The sequence below is a fragment of the Benincasa hispida genome, chromosome 12 (assembly GCF_027475165.1).
Source record: "Benincasa hispida cultivar pf3 chromosome 12, pf3_genome.v1.1, whole genome shotgun sequence".
Taxonomy (NCBI): Eukaryota; Viridiplantae; Streptophyta; class Magnoliopsida; order Cucurbitales; family Cucurbitaceae; genus Benincasa; species Benincasa hispida.
Window position 1 is genome coordinate 18,866,197 of NC_143489.1, and position 18,821 is coordinate 18,885,017.

The 18,821-nt window shown below is 33.9% G+C and overlaps 1 protein-coding gene across 1 annotated transcript; it reads left to right on the forward strand.

Moving 5' to 3' along the window:
* The first annotated feature begins 17,106 nt into the window (after positions 1-17,106).
* Positions 17,107-18,821, forward strand: POLD4 (polymerase delta 4). The gene is made up of 2 exons (XM_039019400.2): positions 17,107-17,451; positions 18,474-18,821. Exons 1-2 carry the CDS (start codon positions 17,262-17,264, stop codon positions 18,665-18,667), a joined length of 384 nt encoding a protein of 127 aa, XP_038875328.1. The 5' UTR covers positions 17,107-17,261; the 3' UTR covers positions 18,668-18,821.

Sequence of the window (18,821 nt, forward strand, 5' to 3'; positions counted from 1 at the left end):
ACCAAGACAGCAAAAGAAAGTTGTTTCCATTGCAACCAGGAGGGACATTGGAAGAGAAATTGTCCTAAGTAGTTGGCAGAAAAGAAGAAGGGCAAGAAAGGTAAATGCAATTTACTTGTGTTGGAGACTTCTTCAGTGGAGAATGATGATCCAGCCTAGATAATAGATTCAGGCGCCACTAACCACGTTTGTTCTTCATTTCAGGGAATTATGTTCCTGGTGGCAACTAGAGGCTGGGGAGATGACAATGCGTGTATGAATTGGCATGTTGTCTGTGCGATGGTATTGGGAGGACTCCAACTTACTTTACAGAAAAATTATGTTTTATTGGAATCTGTATACGTAGTTTTTGAATTAAAGAGGAACTTAATTTCTGTAAAGTGTTTACTTGAAAAAAAATTATACTTCATCGTTTAATGTAAATAAAATATTTATTTACAAAAATGGTATCAATATTTGTTCTGCTAAGCTAGAAGATAATCTTTATGTGCTAAGACGGTTAGCAACAAAATCTCTCCTTAATACTAAACTATTTAAAATTGTGATAACTCAAAATAAAAGATAAAAAATTGTCCTAAACAAAATGCTCATCTTTGGCACCTAAGATTAGGACATATAATTCTCAATAGGATTAAGAGACGGGTCAAGAATGAACTTCTAAGGGAGTTAGAGGAAAATTCTTTACCTTTATGTGAGTCATGTCTTGAAGGCAAAATGACTAAAAGATTTTTTTTATTGGAAAAGATCATAGTGCCAAAGAACCCTTAGAACTTGTGCATTTAGACCTCTGTGGTTCGATGAATGTTAAGGCAAAAGAAGGGTTTGAATATTTCATCCCTTTTACTGATGATTATTCTAAATATGGGTATATTTATTTAAAGCAACATAAGTCTGAAGCCCGTAAGAATTTCAAGGAGTACAAGGAAGAAGTTGAAAATGCATTAAATAAAACAATTAAAACATTTCAATCTGATCAAGGTGGAGAGTATATGGATCTGAAATTCTAAGACTATTTGATAGAGCATGGAATTGTATCCCAACTCTTGATACTTGGTACACCTCAACAGAATGATGTATCAGAAAGAGAAATCGAACCCTATTGGACATGGTTTGGTCTTTGATGAGTTATGCTTCTTTACCTGACTCATTTTGGGATAACTGCGCTCCATGCAAAAGTGTTACTGGAAGCCCTTTAAAACTATGAAATGGTCATAAAGTTAGTTTACACCATTTCAAGTTATGGGGTTGATCAGTGTTTGAGGGAAATCCTAAGAAATTGGAACCTCGTTCAAAATTGTGCCTATTTCTAGGTTACCCTAAAGGAACTAGAGGTGGTTACTTCTACGATCCTAAAGATAATAAAGTGTTTTTGTCGACAAATACTACCTTTATAGAAGAGTACCACATAAGGGAGCATAAGTCCCAGTAAGATAGTGGTAAATGAACTTTCTAGTGAAACTACGGAACCTTCAACAAGAGTTGTTAAAAAACTCAATATCTCAACAAGAGTTATTGAAGTTGGTTGATCTAGTAGGTCGCATCTACCTCAAACGTTGAGGGAGCCTTGATGTAGTAGGAGGTTTGCGAATCCATCTATTCGTTACATAGGTTTAACAGAAACTTTAGCTATCGTAGCTGGAGGAGATGTCGAGAATCCATTTTCTTACAATAAGGTAATGGAGAACGCTGACAAGGATGAATAGATCAAAGCTATGGATCTCGATATGGAGCCTATGTACTTCAATTAAGTTTGAGATCTTGTAGATCAACCTGATGGGGTTAAACCTATAGGATGCAAATGGATCTACAAGAGAAAATGGGGTGCTGATGGAAAGGTACAAAGCTTCAAGGCTAGACTTGTGGCAAAGGGTTATACCCAAGTTGAGGAAGTTGACTATGAGGAGACTTTCTCACATGTTACCATGTTGAAGTCTATCTGAATACTTCTGTCCATTGCCTCATATTATGACTATGAGATTTGACAAATGGATGTCAAGACTGCTTTTCTGAATGGCAATCTTAAGGAGACCATTTATATTGAGTAACCTGAGAGATTCATAACCCAAGGTCAAGAGCAAAAAAGTTTTCAGGCTTAATCAATCCATTTATGAATTGAAACAAGCTTCTCGATCTTGGAATATAAGATTTGATACTACGATCAAATCTTATGACTTTGATAAGAATGTTGAACCTTGTATTTACAAGAGAAACATCAACAGTTCAATAGCTTTTCTTGTATTGTATGTGGACGATATCTTAGTCATTGGGAATGATGTAGGTCTACTGATTGAAATTAAAAATTGGCTAGCAACCCAATTTTAAATGAAATATTTGGGAGAGGTGCAGTTTGTTTTGGACATTTAGATCTTTAGAAATCGAAAGAACAAAACATTGGCTCTGTCTCAGGCATCGTACATTGACAATATTCTTGTCAAGTTTTCGATGTAGAACTCCAAGAGATGTTTGCTCCCTTTCAGGCATAGAGTTATTTTGTCTAAGGAACAATGTCCTAAGAACCCTACTTAAACTATTGATTTCAGTTTTTGCAATGATACTTAAGAGGTTTTGAGCAACAACCACCAAAGGATGATAAGCTATTCCTTCTCTGAATTGAGACAATTTCAGCCAATTACTAATACTAGAATAACTTTTATTGCTATAGTTTTTAGCTACCGTTATTTCGGCCAAGGATTCATTAACTAACTTAATTTATCTCGTAAGTATGACTCTCTAATTTTCGAATCCCAAAGGTACACTTCGACATGCTATTAAAGTGAAAGACAATTGTTGAAGATTAACCTAAGAAATCCTATCCATTGCTGGAGTTTGCATTGTTTCGACCTCTATGATGAAGCCCTCCGATGGGATGGTCACTCTAGGATGAGCCACAGGAGGACCATAAATATCTCATGATGCAAGCTAAATAAAGAGACCGTGGGATACATTGACATGCATCCCTCTCCCACTTACTATGAATACTTTCCTCATTCACCTTGTTATTGACCTTATGTAAACACTCTCCAAAGGGAGGCCGCTCCCAAGGCAACTGAAATCGAGCATGAATCTCACGATGTAAACTCTTGGGGATGTGAGAGCTGAAAATTGATATATCATCTATACTAACTTCCTCCCACTAAAGTATTTTAATATTTTATTAGGATTTTATTATACTTAGTTAAAACCTCGACTAATGAATTTTTCTAAGTTCTTTAAAACTGCTAAATATAACATTTATATTGAATAATTTAACAATACTTGATTTCATTTATTAAACTCTTTTAATAAAATCAATCATTTATTGCATGTTTATAAAATATTTGCCCAATTGACTATCCAGGTCGGTTCCTAGGTGGAGGTGTTCCGTTTCCGTCAGCTTAAATACCTCTTTGTAGACAAAACCTTCCTTAGACAAAGGTCCCTTATGGGCAATTATTTTATAAATTTAGTCTTTTATTCAAATTCATTTTAATCTTCTTAAAACAAATTAAAAAGATTAACCTATTCCTAATTCCATTAGAAATAACATAAGCCAATTTTAAACAATTTAAAAAATTTGGATCTATATTTGCATGTAATCTAGATTATAGATTTTAATCAATTTCATTAATACTACAACTTTTTATAAATTAATGAACTATTAAATCTATAAACACATCAAGCATTCACACACATCATTCCACAATGTATTAGAATAAATTTAATTCATAGTATGATGCATGAACATGCTTGGGTTAATCATACATCACTAACATTACTCTTATATTATGATGCATGAACATGCTAATTCAATCATGTATCTATAAAATATAACTCTTTATATTTAACTATGATGCATGTACATATTTATCCTAAAGTGAGTATTTTTTAACCTATATGACATACAATATGTAATAATAATTCAAAAATAAATAATTTAAAACATACATCCAATGCATAATTAAATTAAATAGCAAAAACTTGACCTATTATGGCGCCCTAATGCAAAATTAATTGATTAAATTAATATAACCATTCTACTAATTTAATTAATTAATATAAAATTAAAATACAAACAAGGAAATTAGGTTAAGAGTCTTCAGCCAACACAAGCCCTCATGCGCGCCACAACTTCTTCGTCAACTTTTGGAATGTTGTAATGCTGTGTGCAACATTGCAATGTTGCGACTGCAGCGCTTCGTCTCTACTTTGTTGCGTTGCAATATTGTGATTGCAGTGTCGTGACGCTATGCGGCACATTGCTTCTATCCTCCTCGTTTTCGGCTTCGAACTTGTCTTGAACACTTCCATTTCTTCCCGATCTCTTCAGCAACCATTGCTCTATTAATCGACACGGACTTACAAACTCGAAGCATGAATTAAATTGTCCAAAAATACAACGAGCCCTTACAATTTAATCAAATTAAAAAGTAATTTGTTGTCAAAATTGAAAGCATCCAGTTTTACAAATTAACCATTCAAATATTCGATAATCCAGAATATGAAAGACCCACCTTTAAATGATTTTGTTTCAAAAAATACGAAGAACGAAGTACAAGGAATTGGCTCTGATACCAATTGAAGGGATTGAATCCCATAGCGGAAGCATTGTATTAGAATGCATTGCATCCCACGATTCTATTTTATATTAAACTGAATTGATAAGCACGTAAACTAGCATGCTATTGGGGAAAGGAATAGAAAGGTTCATACCTTTGTAGATTCCCCAAGTGCCACAAACAATCCTCTCCAAGGTTCCAATAAACGGATCTTCAAACGGTATTGATTACGAACAACTCCTTGAGCGATCTCGAACACTACTACGAGAGTTACTCGTTATTCTCCGGGATTTCAATAGAGAGATAGATGGTATCCAACTACTAGGAGAGGGAGAGGAGAATATGATTTTGGAAAGTAGAGAGGTAAAAAAATATGCACAATAACACTAGGGAATTGTGTATTGTCAGAGTTTCTCTACAATGCGAATTATGTATTCAGTATATTCCTAAAGTGTCATGGGGAGGTCTTTATATAGAGAAGGGCCAAACATCTTTCCCAATATATTTTCCTTTTCTATAATTAATTAAAGGAAAATTATTTCAAATGGTAAAACTGTTGAAAATATTTACAAGATATAGCAAAATTTTAGAACTATCAATGATAGGCGCTGATAGACATTGATAGACTTCTTTCAGTGTCTACCCATGTCACTCCCTCTTAAGTATGTTTTGGTGAACTAACGAGAGGACTTGGTGGACCTGTAGATCAGAAGCTCCAACAATATGAAATTAATTGGTTAAACTCATTAACCAAGTTCATCAATAACTTGGTTAATGAGTTTAACCAATTAATCAATATTCGTTAACTGTTGATACACTGCATTAAAGACTCATAGCTACATTCTTCTCACTGCAGACATATTTCTGTGTCCACGGATATAAACAAGTACCAGCAAATTAGTCCTTCACGAGTGTTTGCAACTTCAATTGGGTCAAGTTACCATTTTACCCTTAGATTACCTCTGGCTCCTTAAGTACCGGTGCTCTTTTAATGAACAACCTATTTATGGTCCAACCAATAAACAGAAATCCTTCTCAAGCCAACGAGACGATAGGACCCTTTGTTCAAGTCCTAGAGACACTGCCTAAGGGAACACCATCTTGTATTATTATGTTTTCAGCTCCACACTCGGTCTTGTCCCCAAATGATAGGCATATTGGGTCGGCAAATTGGCCACCCTCATCCATGCAAATCAAAAGACAGTCCCTCGTGAACAAGAGTTCATAATATACTTAGAATTAAGACTAAGTCGCCTAGGTCATCCTATTGAAATAGGAACCTAACTAGTCAACAGTGTTACAGCTAGCAGTTACTATTTCGTGGTCCAACCTTATGCAAACTCTTTGTATAGGATACCCCCACTCGCATGTCACCTACACGAACACGTTGGTTCATTTCATTTGTATCAAATACAAAGTGGGTCATATCCATAGTGTTACCAGGATAAGGTACCCAGCCTTATCCCTATACTATAGATCCTTTAGGCTATATCTTTAACATTGATCCCTGTATATCTTCATATACAGTTCAAGACTCATAAGAAAACCTTGGATTTTAGTTTATTGGATTAAGGATTATTAAGATAAAATAGATAACAATACAAGCAATAACATTTTTTAAATTAACATCCATAACTCTTTATTGATGACAGTCAACTAATAACATTTATTATCTACAAGTTTTAGAGTATAAAACCCAACACTTTTATATTAGTATGACTTTGATGATGTACACCTCACTAGCTTTAGGACAAGTGAGAGATTGTTGGGGTTGATGCCCTAAATCTTGTGGGTCCTGTAATTTGTAATTATAATGTACAAACGAATTTTTTATTTAATAAAATCTCGTGGGTCCAAGGTTATCTTCTGTAGCTTAAACATGTATGTAGAGACATACAAGTGGAACATGTTTAAGTGATAACCTAAATGGTATGTGGTAGATGGATAAGGCTGAATACCTTATCCTGGTGACACTACGTATATGACCCGTTATGTAGATGTTTATTATTGTTGAAAAGTTCTACAAATGATTTGATCTTGATCATTCTGTTGGGGTTTGTGCCCTAAAGTCTCGTGTCCAATAGTTTGTAAACAACTTTGTACGAACACTTGTGATGTATAATATAAATGATATTTACTTTACTACTTGACTTTGCACATTTAAATTTTTTTTATTTTACCACAAACCAATAAACTTAATATCCCTGGTTATCTGTATGTAACTTAAGCATGTATGTGGTGACATACAAGTGGATCATGTCTTAAGTGATAACCAAAATGGTCTGTAGTATATGAATATAGGAGGGAAACCTTATCCTAGTAACACTACAGATGTGGCCCGCTTTGTGTAATGGTCATAAGTGTTGTGACTTATCACAGATGGTCTGATCCGGATCATTAGTATAGGGGATATGCGAGCGGGGGCGTCATATACAAAGAGTTTATATAAGACCTGACCACGAAGTGTTAATGTCTCGTTATATAACACCATTCATAATTGAGATTTCACTTCACTAGGATGACCATAGGTAACATGACCTTAATCCTGAGTGAGTTGGGAACTCTTGCCATTGAGGGCGGTCCTTTGATTTGCATGGGTGTGAGTGGTCAGAACGCTGACTTAAACCTACCATTTTGGGGATTCGTCTAATTTAGGAGCTGGGAACTCAGCTACACAAGATGGAATTCACTTCTTCCCCAAGGTAGGGGTAAGTAGATAGATAGCTCCCTTAAGGGCTGATTTCAGGGCTTGAACGATGTGGCGTTACACATCTTCTCATGGCCCAGGAGGTGTTCACACATAGTAGGACTATGGTGTATTGTTCATTAGAGGGATCGGTGATACTTAAGAAGGAAGATGTAATTACAGGGGCAAAACGATAAATTGACCTGCTGTAATTACGAGAATCCGTGAAGGGTCATCGTACTGATGATTGGTTATATCTAATGGACATAGAAATATATCTATGGCAAGAAGAGTTCAACTGTCGGTCTTTAGTAGAATGCCTGACAATTAACGAATGGTGGATATCATGACTAAAGAGTTTAGTCAGCTATTCACGTACCGTTGGAGCTTCGAGCCATAGGTTCATAAGGTCCCCTTAGTAGCTTGGATACAAGTTGAGAGTCAGTTTTTGGGTCAATTTGAAATGTTCAAATTGACAAGAGGAAATTCGATTATATATGATATAATTGAACGAGTTAATTAAATATGATATAATTAACTTTATGTAAGAGATACATTAATTTGGAGGAAATTGGATATAAATATGATTTATATTTAGTAGGGAAAAATATTATAATTAATATATGATATTAATTATATGTTACGAATATGATAAGATCACATTCATTGGATGGTTATAAAGGAAATGGGAAGACGCCTCTTTTGTTCTAAATAACGGATGAGTGCATTATAAATAACTGACGGTGTGCAGGAGACAAGTGCATGGACATTGTGAAAAAGATAGTGTCATCATTTAGAAAATCAGTGCCTATACGATAGTGATTGCACGATCGCTTACATATACGATATTGTTAAGCGATCGCATACCTATTACACAATCGTGTGCTATTATCTAAACGATCGTTTACCTTTTTCCTAAGAGATCGTTTATCTCCCGATATTTACTAAACAATCGTATAGACAATCGCTTAGTTTTTCCTACACGATCATTTATACGATCACTGACCTTTTCCTACACAATCTTTTAGATGATTGCTTACTTTTCCTACATGATTGTATACTTCACCTAAACGATCAAGCATCTTGTCTATGCGATAGATGACCTCTTCTCCTACTTGCTTGATCGTTGTGTACGATCTCTCTTCCTCTTTCCCTCTACCAAATCCGAACAAAGCCCACAGTTTGGATTCTCACTCCAAGAATACTAAGGGTTCTGAATGGTGTTGTCTTCTCTGTTTCCTCCGTGGTGATTGTTCGAGGTAGACGGTTGAGTTTTAGACTCGCTGTGAAGGAGAAATCCTCATCTGGTATGATTTCTTGATCTCTTTAGCACGACGAATGCATATTAGTATGTTTTGAATGTATATATGGTAATTCTGTCACAATGAATTGGAAAGATCCGTTTCCGCTCGTAGGTACTCTTGAATAAGAGTTCCTTCACATTCATTTAGATACATGTGAGCGGGGATGTTCTATACAAAAGGATTTGTATAATACTAGACCGAGAAATGAATAGTCTCATTATATAATGTTGTTAATAATAAAGACTTATATTTTACTAGAATAACCATAGGTGACAGGACTTGAATCCTAAGTGAGTTGTGAACTTCTACCTATGAAGGTGGTCCTTTGATTTGCATGAGTGAGAGTGTCCAGATCGCCGACTCAATATGCCTACCATTTTGGGGATTCGTCTGATTGGAGAGCTAGGAACATAGCTACACAAGACGGAATTCACTTCTTCCCTAATGTCGGGGTAAGTAAATAAATTTCTCCATTAAAAGCTAATTCCGGGGCTTGAACAATGTGGCACCACACCATCTCTTGACCTGAGAGAGGTTTGGTCATAGTTGAACTATGACTGTTCATTAGAGGGATCGGTGGTAATTAAGGAGCTCGATGTAACTACAGGGGCAAAACGATAATTTTGGCCTAATTGTATTTACGAGTAATTAGTGAAGGGTTATCGTATTATTGACTGGTTATATCCAATGGCCACAGAAATATACCTGTAGTGCGAAGAGTGCAACTGTCAGTCTTTAGTAGAGTGACCGACAGTTAATGTATGTTGGATAATTCAATTAAAGCAGTTCAACTAATTATCCAAATACCACAGGAGCTTCAATCTATAGGTCCATAAAGTCCCTTCTGTAGCTCAACAAGGATTATTGAGAATTAATTTTGGATTAATTTGAACTGTTCAAATTATTTGAAAGATTAACTATATATGATATAATTAATTTAAATTAATTATATGTGATATAATTACTAATGCATATGATACATTATAATATAAAGTTTATTTTGAGAGTAGTTAAATATTTGAATATGATTCAAATACTAATTGTATGGATGAGATTCATAAAATTAAATTAAATATAAATTTGATTTATATTAAATGTCATGAATGATTGAGAGTTTTAAAACTATAGATTACATTATATTCGATATAATGTAAATTATAGACTATGTGTTATATTTGATACAACATATAGTTATATATATATAATAAGTTAGTTACTATACATATATTTTATTTTAAGGGCGAAAATGGTTTGGTTCGGTTTGATTTAGTGGTCAAACCAAATCGAATCAAATATTTTAATATGTGAAACTGAACTGAACCGCATCGGTTTCAAATTTGATTTTGGCATTTTTTTAAAAAAAATCTATGTTATATTTTTTTAATTCGATTCTAAATTTGGTTTTGTTCTTTAAACTAAAAATGTATCAGTTTTAAATTTGGTTTTACTCTTTATATATATATATATTAGTTAAAAATGGTTCGATTCGGTTTCAAATTTGGTTATCAAAATTGAAACCGAACCGAATCGAATTAATTCGGTTTCAACATTTCTTCAAACCGGACTGAACCGAATTTTTCAATTTCGCCGAGTTTTCGGCTTGATTCAATTAGGTTTCTAATGTTCGATTTTTGCGTTTTGAATGCAACCCCTATTTTATTTATTAATTAAATTAATTTTAATTTAATTTTAAATCAAAGATAGGGAGTTATAACTTCCCTCCCCTTAATTCTCTTAGAAACATCGTGGTAGGGAAGTGTTAGTGTTTTTACGATTACGATTTTTATCTTTTTCACAGAAGAGAAGAGAACACAGAAATGGTTTTATGAGATATTCTCTCTAGATTTTCCCTAGCAAAATTATCTTCCTCTCAATTCTTCCTCCTTCTCCCAAAAATTTAACAAAGCTCACACAACTACTTTAATTCTCAACCCCTAAGGAGAATACAGAAGGCTCACTATTAGTGGTTCCACTTTGGTATTGCTGTATTTTTGTTCAAAGAGATTTGAAGCGTTCATGACTGGAACGAGGAAGAATTTGTGAAGAATTAGTTCTTTAAAGGTAAGTGTTATTTCTAACCTTAATTCTTCATTTAGAGCATGTTGTAAAATATTCTCTATATTTTTAATTATGTGAGATTTGAGAATTGGGACCGATCCTCACTTCCGCTATAGACCTCACAGTCCTTCACATATGACAAATTTGTATGTGGTGGACTTCTTTGAATCTCCTGAAGAAAAGATTGGCACAGCTGATGGAACATCAAGTTTTTATTATTATTATTATTATTTTGAAAATATCTTGATCTAATGTTGTTTTTTTTCCCTATTAATTTTCATGTTTTTTTTATTCTCTTAGTGGATGTTACCCTTTGTATATTTCAAATGTTGTTTTTCTTATTATAATTATTTTATTTTAATGAAGAAACCGGGATCATTTTCATATGTTGGATGACTAAAAAATGAGTAAAAAAGATCTATGTATAGCAGACAGTACAACTACACATACAATACTTACATGTAGAAAATATTTTTCCAAATTAACAATGCTAGAAGCAAAAGTCAATACAATATCAAGTTCTGCAAACCTAATTGAAAGGTTTGGAAAAGCAAATATTATTTTGCCTAGAGGAACAAAATTTGCAAATGACAATGAATTGTTCTTGAAGGATCTCGTACCGAAGAGTTCTATGAGTAGGTTCGGATCGCTCCAATCTCACAATGATCGAAATACAACTATACACATTCATACATATAGTTATGCAAACAAATCTTAATTAATGGCATGCTATATACAAGATAATAATAAGGGAATGAGTTGCCATACCAGTTGAAGACAATCTTCAATCTTCGGAACTCAACGTAGCGAAAACCTTCACGCGATTTACCAAATCCCAGCCGAAGCGTCAACTGCAGTAGCACAAACAACCGCACGAACACGGATGCCGCGGGGATGACACCACCAGAAAAAAGCCCCAGGTATTCTCGGAGTGAGAATTTCAAAGCGTAGTCTTTGGTGAATTTGGTAAAGGAAGGAGGAAACATGGATCGTGTAGGCGATAAGCAAGTGGGAGGAAAAAAGGCACTATCGTATAACACAATGCTTATCGTTTAGGAGAAGCTACACGATCGTGTAGGTTTTACTGAACGATCGTTTAGGAAATGGTATACGATCGTTTAGCAAACTCGGCACACACTACGATCGTTTAGAGAAGCTATGCGATCGTGTAGGAACTAGTGTGTGATCGTTTAGGCGCGAGGTGGACGATTGTTTAGGCGGAAAGGGACCATCGTATAAACTCTCCATTCTTTTAAGCGATCGTTCACTTATCACCAACGCGCTCTACTATTTCTTTTTTACGACTATTGAATGATTGATTCAAAATGAAACAATTTCATTTTTATTTCATCGGTTACAATAACTGACGTTGCTACATTAACTTACGTCCAAACGTGATTTTTGGATTAATTATCATATAATTAACCAATTAAAATATTAATAAATATAATCATATCATATTTTTACCCTATAGTTTGATATCACATATCTACTATAGTATTTTCTCCTCTACTTGATATAAATCATATTTATATCTAGTTTCCTCCAAAATAATGTATCTCATACATTTAGCCAATTATATCATATATAATTAACTAGTCCAATTATATCATATATAATCGAACTTCCTCTTGTCAATTTGAACTTTTTAAATTAACCCAAACACTGGTTCTCGACTTTATCCAAGTTACCCAGGGGACCTAATGGACATGTGGCTCGAGGCTCCAACGGTCCGTGAATAGCTGACTAAACTCTTTAGCCACGAGATCCACCATCTGTTAACTGTCAGGCATTCCACTAAAGACCAATAGTTGAACTCTTCTTACCACAGATATATTTCTGTGTCCATCGGATATAACCAATCATGAGTACGACGACCCTTCACAGATGCTCGTAAGTACAGTTGGATCAAATTACCGTTTTGCCCCTGTAGTTATATCTCACTCCTTAAGTACCACTGATTCCTCTAATGAACAATAAAAAATAGTCCAACTATGTGTGAACACCTCTCGGGCCAAGAGAAGGTGTGTGGCGCCACATCGTTCAAGTCCTGAAATCAGCCCTTAAGGGAGCTATCTATCTACTTACCCCTGCCTCGGGGAAAGAGTGAATTCCATCTTGTGTAGCTGAGTTCCTAGCTCCCAAATCAGACGAATCCCCAAAATAGTAGGTTTGAATCGGCGACCTGGCCACTCGCACCCATACAAATCAAAAGACAGCCCTCAATGGCAGGAGTTCCCAACCCACTCAAGATTAAGGTCATGTTACCTATGGTCATCCTAGTGAAGTGAAGTCTCTGCCATGAACAGTATTATATAACGAGACGTTAACACTTCGTGGTCGGGTCTTATACAAACTCTTTGTATAGGACGCCCCTACTCGCATGTCCCCAACACAAATGATCAGGATCAAACCATCTATGACAAGTCACAATACTTGTGACCATTCTAGAAAGCAGGGCGCATCCGTAGCATTACCAGGATAAGGTTTCCCTCCTATATCCATATACTACAGACCATTTTGGTTATCACTCAAGACATGATCCACTTGTATGTCACCACATACATGCTTACATACATTCTTGAGTCACATACAGATAACCATGGATTTTATGTTTATTGATTTGTAGTAAAGCAAATGAGCAAAAATACAAGATGTGAAGTAAATATCATATATTAACAACACAAGCGTTCATATAAACTGTTTACAAACTACAGGACACGAAACTTTAAGGCATCAACCCTAACAGTTCTCTAGTTAATCAAAGAGAAATATACTTAGTTTTAAAGATATACGTTTCAATGGTTATCATATTAAGAATGATAGAAATAATAATATGGAGTATCTTTATATCATATCTACTGTCTCATATGAAAAACGTAGATTGGAAGAGTTGTTTCTTTATCTTCTAAATTATATAATACTCATATATGGATAATTGAAACATATGCAACAATGAACTTGAAGTTCATGAATCCAGACATATTTACAATTTGACATGACAAATTAGGTCATCTAGGGTCTATAATGATGAGAAGAATTATTGAGATTCTAATGGACACTTATTAAAGAGCCAAAAGATTCTTCAATCTAATGAATTATCTTGTAATGCTTACTCTCAAGGAAATTTGATAATTAGACCATCACTAGCTAAAATAGGGATTGAATCACCTACATTTTTAGAGGAATTATTGGTGATATATATGGATCTATTAACCCACCAAGTGGATCATTTAGATATTTGATGGTATTAATAGACATATCGAGCAGATGATCACACGTGTGCTTATAATTAAGTTAAGAGCACAATTTCTTAATTATACAATTAAAACCATTCAACTTGATAATGCTGGTAAATTTACATCCCAAAATTTTGATAATATTGTATGCTAATTGGGGTAAGTGTTAAACATTTTGTAACTCATGTTCACATACAAAATGGTTTAGTAGAATCATTCACAAAACATTTGCAGTTAATTGTTAGACCATTGCTTATGAGAGCTAAGCTTCCTACATTTGTATGAGGACATACTATTTTGCATGCAACGTGATTCGTATGTATTAGGACAATAGTTTATCATAAGTATTCGACATTACAATTAGCTTATGGCCATGGGCCAAATATTTTCCATCTGAGAATTTTTGGATGTGCAGTATATGTTCCAATTGCTCCATCACAATGCACTAAGATAGGTTCTCAAAGGAGGTTAGAAATATATAATAGATATGATTCCCAATCAATTAATAAATATCTTGAACCCTTGATAGGTTATGTATTTACTGCACGATTTGCTGATTGTCATTTTAATGAGACAAAATTTCCAACATTAAAGAGAGGAATTAAAAAGTTGGTAAAAGAAATTATATGAAATGCATCGTTATTGTCTCATTTAGATCCTCATACAGATTAATGTGAATTTGAAGTTCAGAAGAGAATTCATTTGCAAAATATAGCAAATCAGTTACCAAATATATTTATAGATGCAAATAAAGTCACTAAATTACATATACCAGCTGCAAATGTTCCATCGAAAATTAATATCCAAACACACTAATGAGTCTGGAATATGCCAGAAGCGTGGTAGACCAGTGGGTTCCAAAGATAAAAATCCTCAAAAAAGAAAAATAATTAATAGTAAAAAAAAGAGACTTGGTTGAGGATATAAATACCTATGAAGAAATCCTTGACATGACTAATGAGGAAGGTGGAATGCATAAAGATAATAATGAGATTTCAATAAACTACGTCATGACAGGAAAAAGATGGAACCGAACTCATGTAATCATTGACAACATTTTTGCGGATAATGTTGCTCTTGATATTATATTTTAAAATGAGGATTCTGGACTAAAATCTGTTGAAGAATGTCGACATAGAAAAAATTGGCTTCAATGGAAAGAAGCAATTGAGGCAGAATTAAATTCACTTTCAAAACGTCAAGTTTTTCAACTAGTAGTTCGAACACCAAAATGTGTCAAATTCATGGGATACAAATAGGTATTTGTGAGAAAAAGAAATGAAAATAATGTGGTCACAAGATATAAAGCAACATTAGTTGCACAAGGTTTCTTACAGAGACCTGATATTGATTATGAGGAGACGTATTCTCCGGTGGTGGATGCAATTACATTAAAATATTTAATTAGTCTGACTGTGTATAAAAATCTAGACATGTATCTTATGGATGTAGTTACAACATATTTATATGGATCTCTTGATAATGATATTTATGTGAGAATCCCAAAAGGATTTAAAGTACCTGAAACATATAAATCAAATTTTTGGGAATTGTATTTAATAAAGTTACAAAGCATGATTGAAACAATCAATACAAATGTGGTACAATCAACTGAGTGGATATTTTTTGAAAGAAGGATATCGAAACAATCTAATATGTCCATGTGTTTTTATAACGAAATCACAGTCAGGATTTGTTATTATAGTTGTATATGTTGACAATTTATATATAATTGGAGCTCCTGAAGAGCTTCCAAAGACAATAGAATATCTTAAGGAAGAATTTAAGATGAAAGATCTCGGAAAAAAAAAAGTTTGCCTTGACTTATAAATTGAGCATTTAGCAGATGAGATATTTGCTCATTAGTCAACTTATACAGGAATTTTTTTTTAAAATGTTCTATATGGACAAAACACATCCATTTAACATTCCAATGTAAGTTCGTTCACTAAGTGTGAAGAAAGATATATTTTGACCTCGAGATGATAATGAAGAACTTCTTGGTCCTAAAGTACCCTATCTTAGTGCAATTGGTGCACTTATATATCTTGCTAATAGTACAAGACTAAGTATTGCATTTTCAATAAATTTATCAGCAAGATATGGTTCTTTTCCAACAAAAAGACATTAGAACAGAATTAAGCATATACTCTGTTATCTCCAAGGAACGATTGATTTGTGTCTATTTTATTCAAATAAATCAAATTTTGATCTAGTTGATTAGACATATTCTGGATATTTATCTGATCTACATAAAGCTAGATCTCAAATAGGTTATCTATTCACATGTGGAGAAATTGTTGTATCGTGGCGATCAGTGAAACAAACTATAACGGCTACTTCCTTAAATCATGCTAAAATTATTGTAATTCACAAGACTAGTCGAGAATGTTTATAGCTAAGATTAATGACTTAACACAATATTATACGAAGACAACACAACATACATATCCCAAATCAAAGGATGGTATATTAAAGGAGATAGAATAAAACATATTTCACCAAAACTTTTTTACACTCATGATTTTGAAGGAAATTGCGACATCATTATATAACAAATTTGTTTGAAAGGTAACTTGGTAGATTTATTTACAAAAGCATTATCTACCGGAACCTTTGAAAAATTGGTGCACAATATTGGAATGCATTGACTTAGAGATCTCAAGTAATGTTCCCATGATAGGGAGTAAATATACTTTATAAATTATATGAAATATATACGCTTTTCCCTTCACTATGATTTGTTTCCATTGAGTTTTTCTTAATAAGGTTTTAACGAGATATATTTCATATATATAATGAACATCTAAGGGGGAGTATTATGAATATTATGATAGTAGATGCCATTAGATGCTTATGGTTAGTGTCGATTGACCATATGTCATGCCCCCATTTTCTGAAGTGTTGTCCATGTGTCTCAAAATTACACATTATTAGTGTTCATGTAATCCACCTCTTTGCCAAATTGCCTATAAATAGTAGCATTCGATGAAAGTTAAAAAGACACACATTTGGCAAATTCCATGAAAATTAGAGAGTGGAAAATTTAGAGAAATTTCTTATTTTATATTTTGCTAATTTATTTTATTTTATTTATATATTATGTTTAATTTATTTTAATATTCATTTATTTTATTATTTTATTATACTATATTTATCATAATATTATATTTTATTGGTATTCATGTTTCTACTATGTTCCTCAAATTTATAACAAAAAAAATCCCAATATTTATTTTTTCAAAGAGAATTTTTAATAGAAAAAAAAAAAAGAAGAGAGAGATGGGCCAGGATCTCGATCGGATCCTCGGCCCAGATGGTATTAGGGTCCATATAGCGAGAGAGGCAAATATCAAATTAGACCTCCAAGAAGAACAACGAGAACAAATTCAAAATTTGAAATTCCGAAGTCGATCGCAGAGAAGGAGCAAAATCAAGAATGGCATCAGCGCGTGGAGGGTTGAAAGATTTCTACAAGCAAAGGAAGAACAGTGGAATCTCCAAGGCTAACAGCAAGGCTTCAAAGCCCTCTTCTCGGAAAATCAAATCTCCGGCCAACTCTGCATCTTTGGGCTCCGATGCCGTCCAACCGGCTGCTCTCATTTCTCATGGATCCCTCGACCTTCAAGGTTCATATATCTTCTTTTCCAGTCTTCTTCGTTTCTTTACATTCCTGGATATTTGCTTTCTTCGTTAGGTCTCGTTGCTTTTGGTTCGTTCATTAACGTGGTATGAATGACCTGTGGACTTATGCCTCGTCATTCTGAATGATTAAGCACGTTTCAGTTGAGATAAAGTTCTATAATAGTTATGCCTCGTGATTCTAAAGGATTAAGCACGTTGCCAAGAAGTTGTTGAGTATCAGTCACAATCAAGCTGTTCAATAGTTGAATTAAGGATATCTATAGTTTGGATTTCTCTCTTTTTTACTGTTGAAGGATATTAAATTAATAGGTTTAGACTTATCCCTCATAGTTATGCACAAAGAAGGATGAACAATTTAGTCTTGCCGTCTCTGTGTCTCACACGTATTGGACACTTGAACGCTTTGATACTTATTGAACAACATTTCGATTCTTGTTGGACACATAGAGGATACTTGTTAACACAATAAGTATGCATTAGACACTACTTGTACGAAATCAATATAGGTCTAAAATATCAACATTTGTTAGGTATTTATTGAACACTGAATAGATGCATAATAATCTTGGACAAATATAAGAAATTTCAGGAGTGAAATACATCAAATTCATTTTTTAGCATATAGATGCATAAACTTATTGACTTTTCTTTTTCAAGGGAAAAAAAAAAACTTATTGACTTTTCTAGTAGTAAGTTATATATATGTTTAAAAATGTATCTTTGCCGCATTTGTCTTAGATCTTTAGAACATGATGTGTCACTGTTATTGTGTTGTATCTATGTTTCATATTCGTATCCCTACTTCTTAGCTTAGGAAGGATTATGCATGTTCGAGTGAAAATGTTGTGGGATACCGGTTAAGTTCTATAGTAGTGGAATTATGGACGCCCAATGTTAGCTTTCTTTTAGTTTTCCAAAAAAAAAAAAAAAGGAATCTACGTTTTACTATATATCTATTTTAATAATCTGCATTTTGTTTCATTTTGAACGTTGAATTTTGTTTTAGATGATTATGGTGCATTGGAGAATATGTTGAGGCAATTCGATATGAACATGGCCTATGGACCTTGCCTTGGAATGACCAGAATGGCACGGTGGGAGCGTGCCTGTAATCTTGGTCTGAACCCTCCAAAAGACATTGAGACACTCTTAAAGGCTAGAAAAGTGCAATTGGAGTGCTTGTGGGATTCTCGAGTTTAAACTACAATGCTTGCTGTGTTATTTTTGTTTAATGTATGAAGTGTATGCTGTACTTTTGGACAAAATGTTCAGCCCCTGGCTGAAACGGTGCACTTTCCCTGTGATGTGAATGGGTTAGAAATAGAATGTTTGCTGATGACAGCTTCCTTATTTA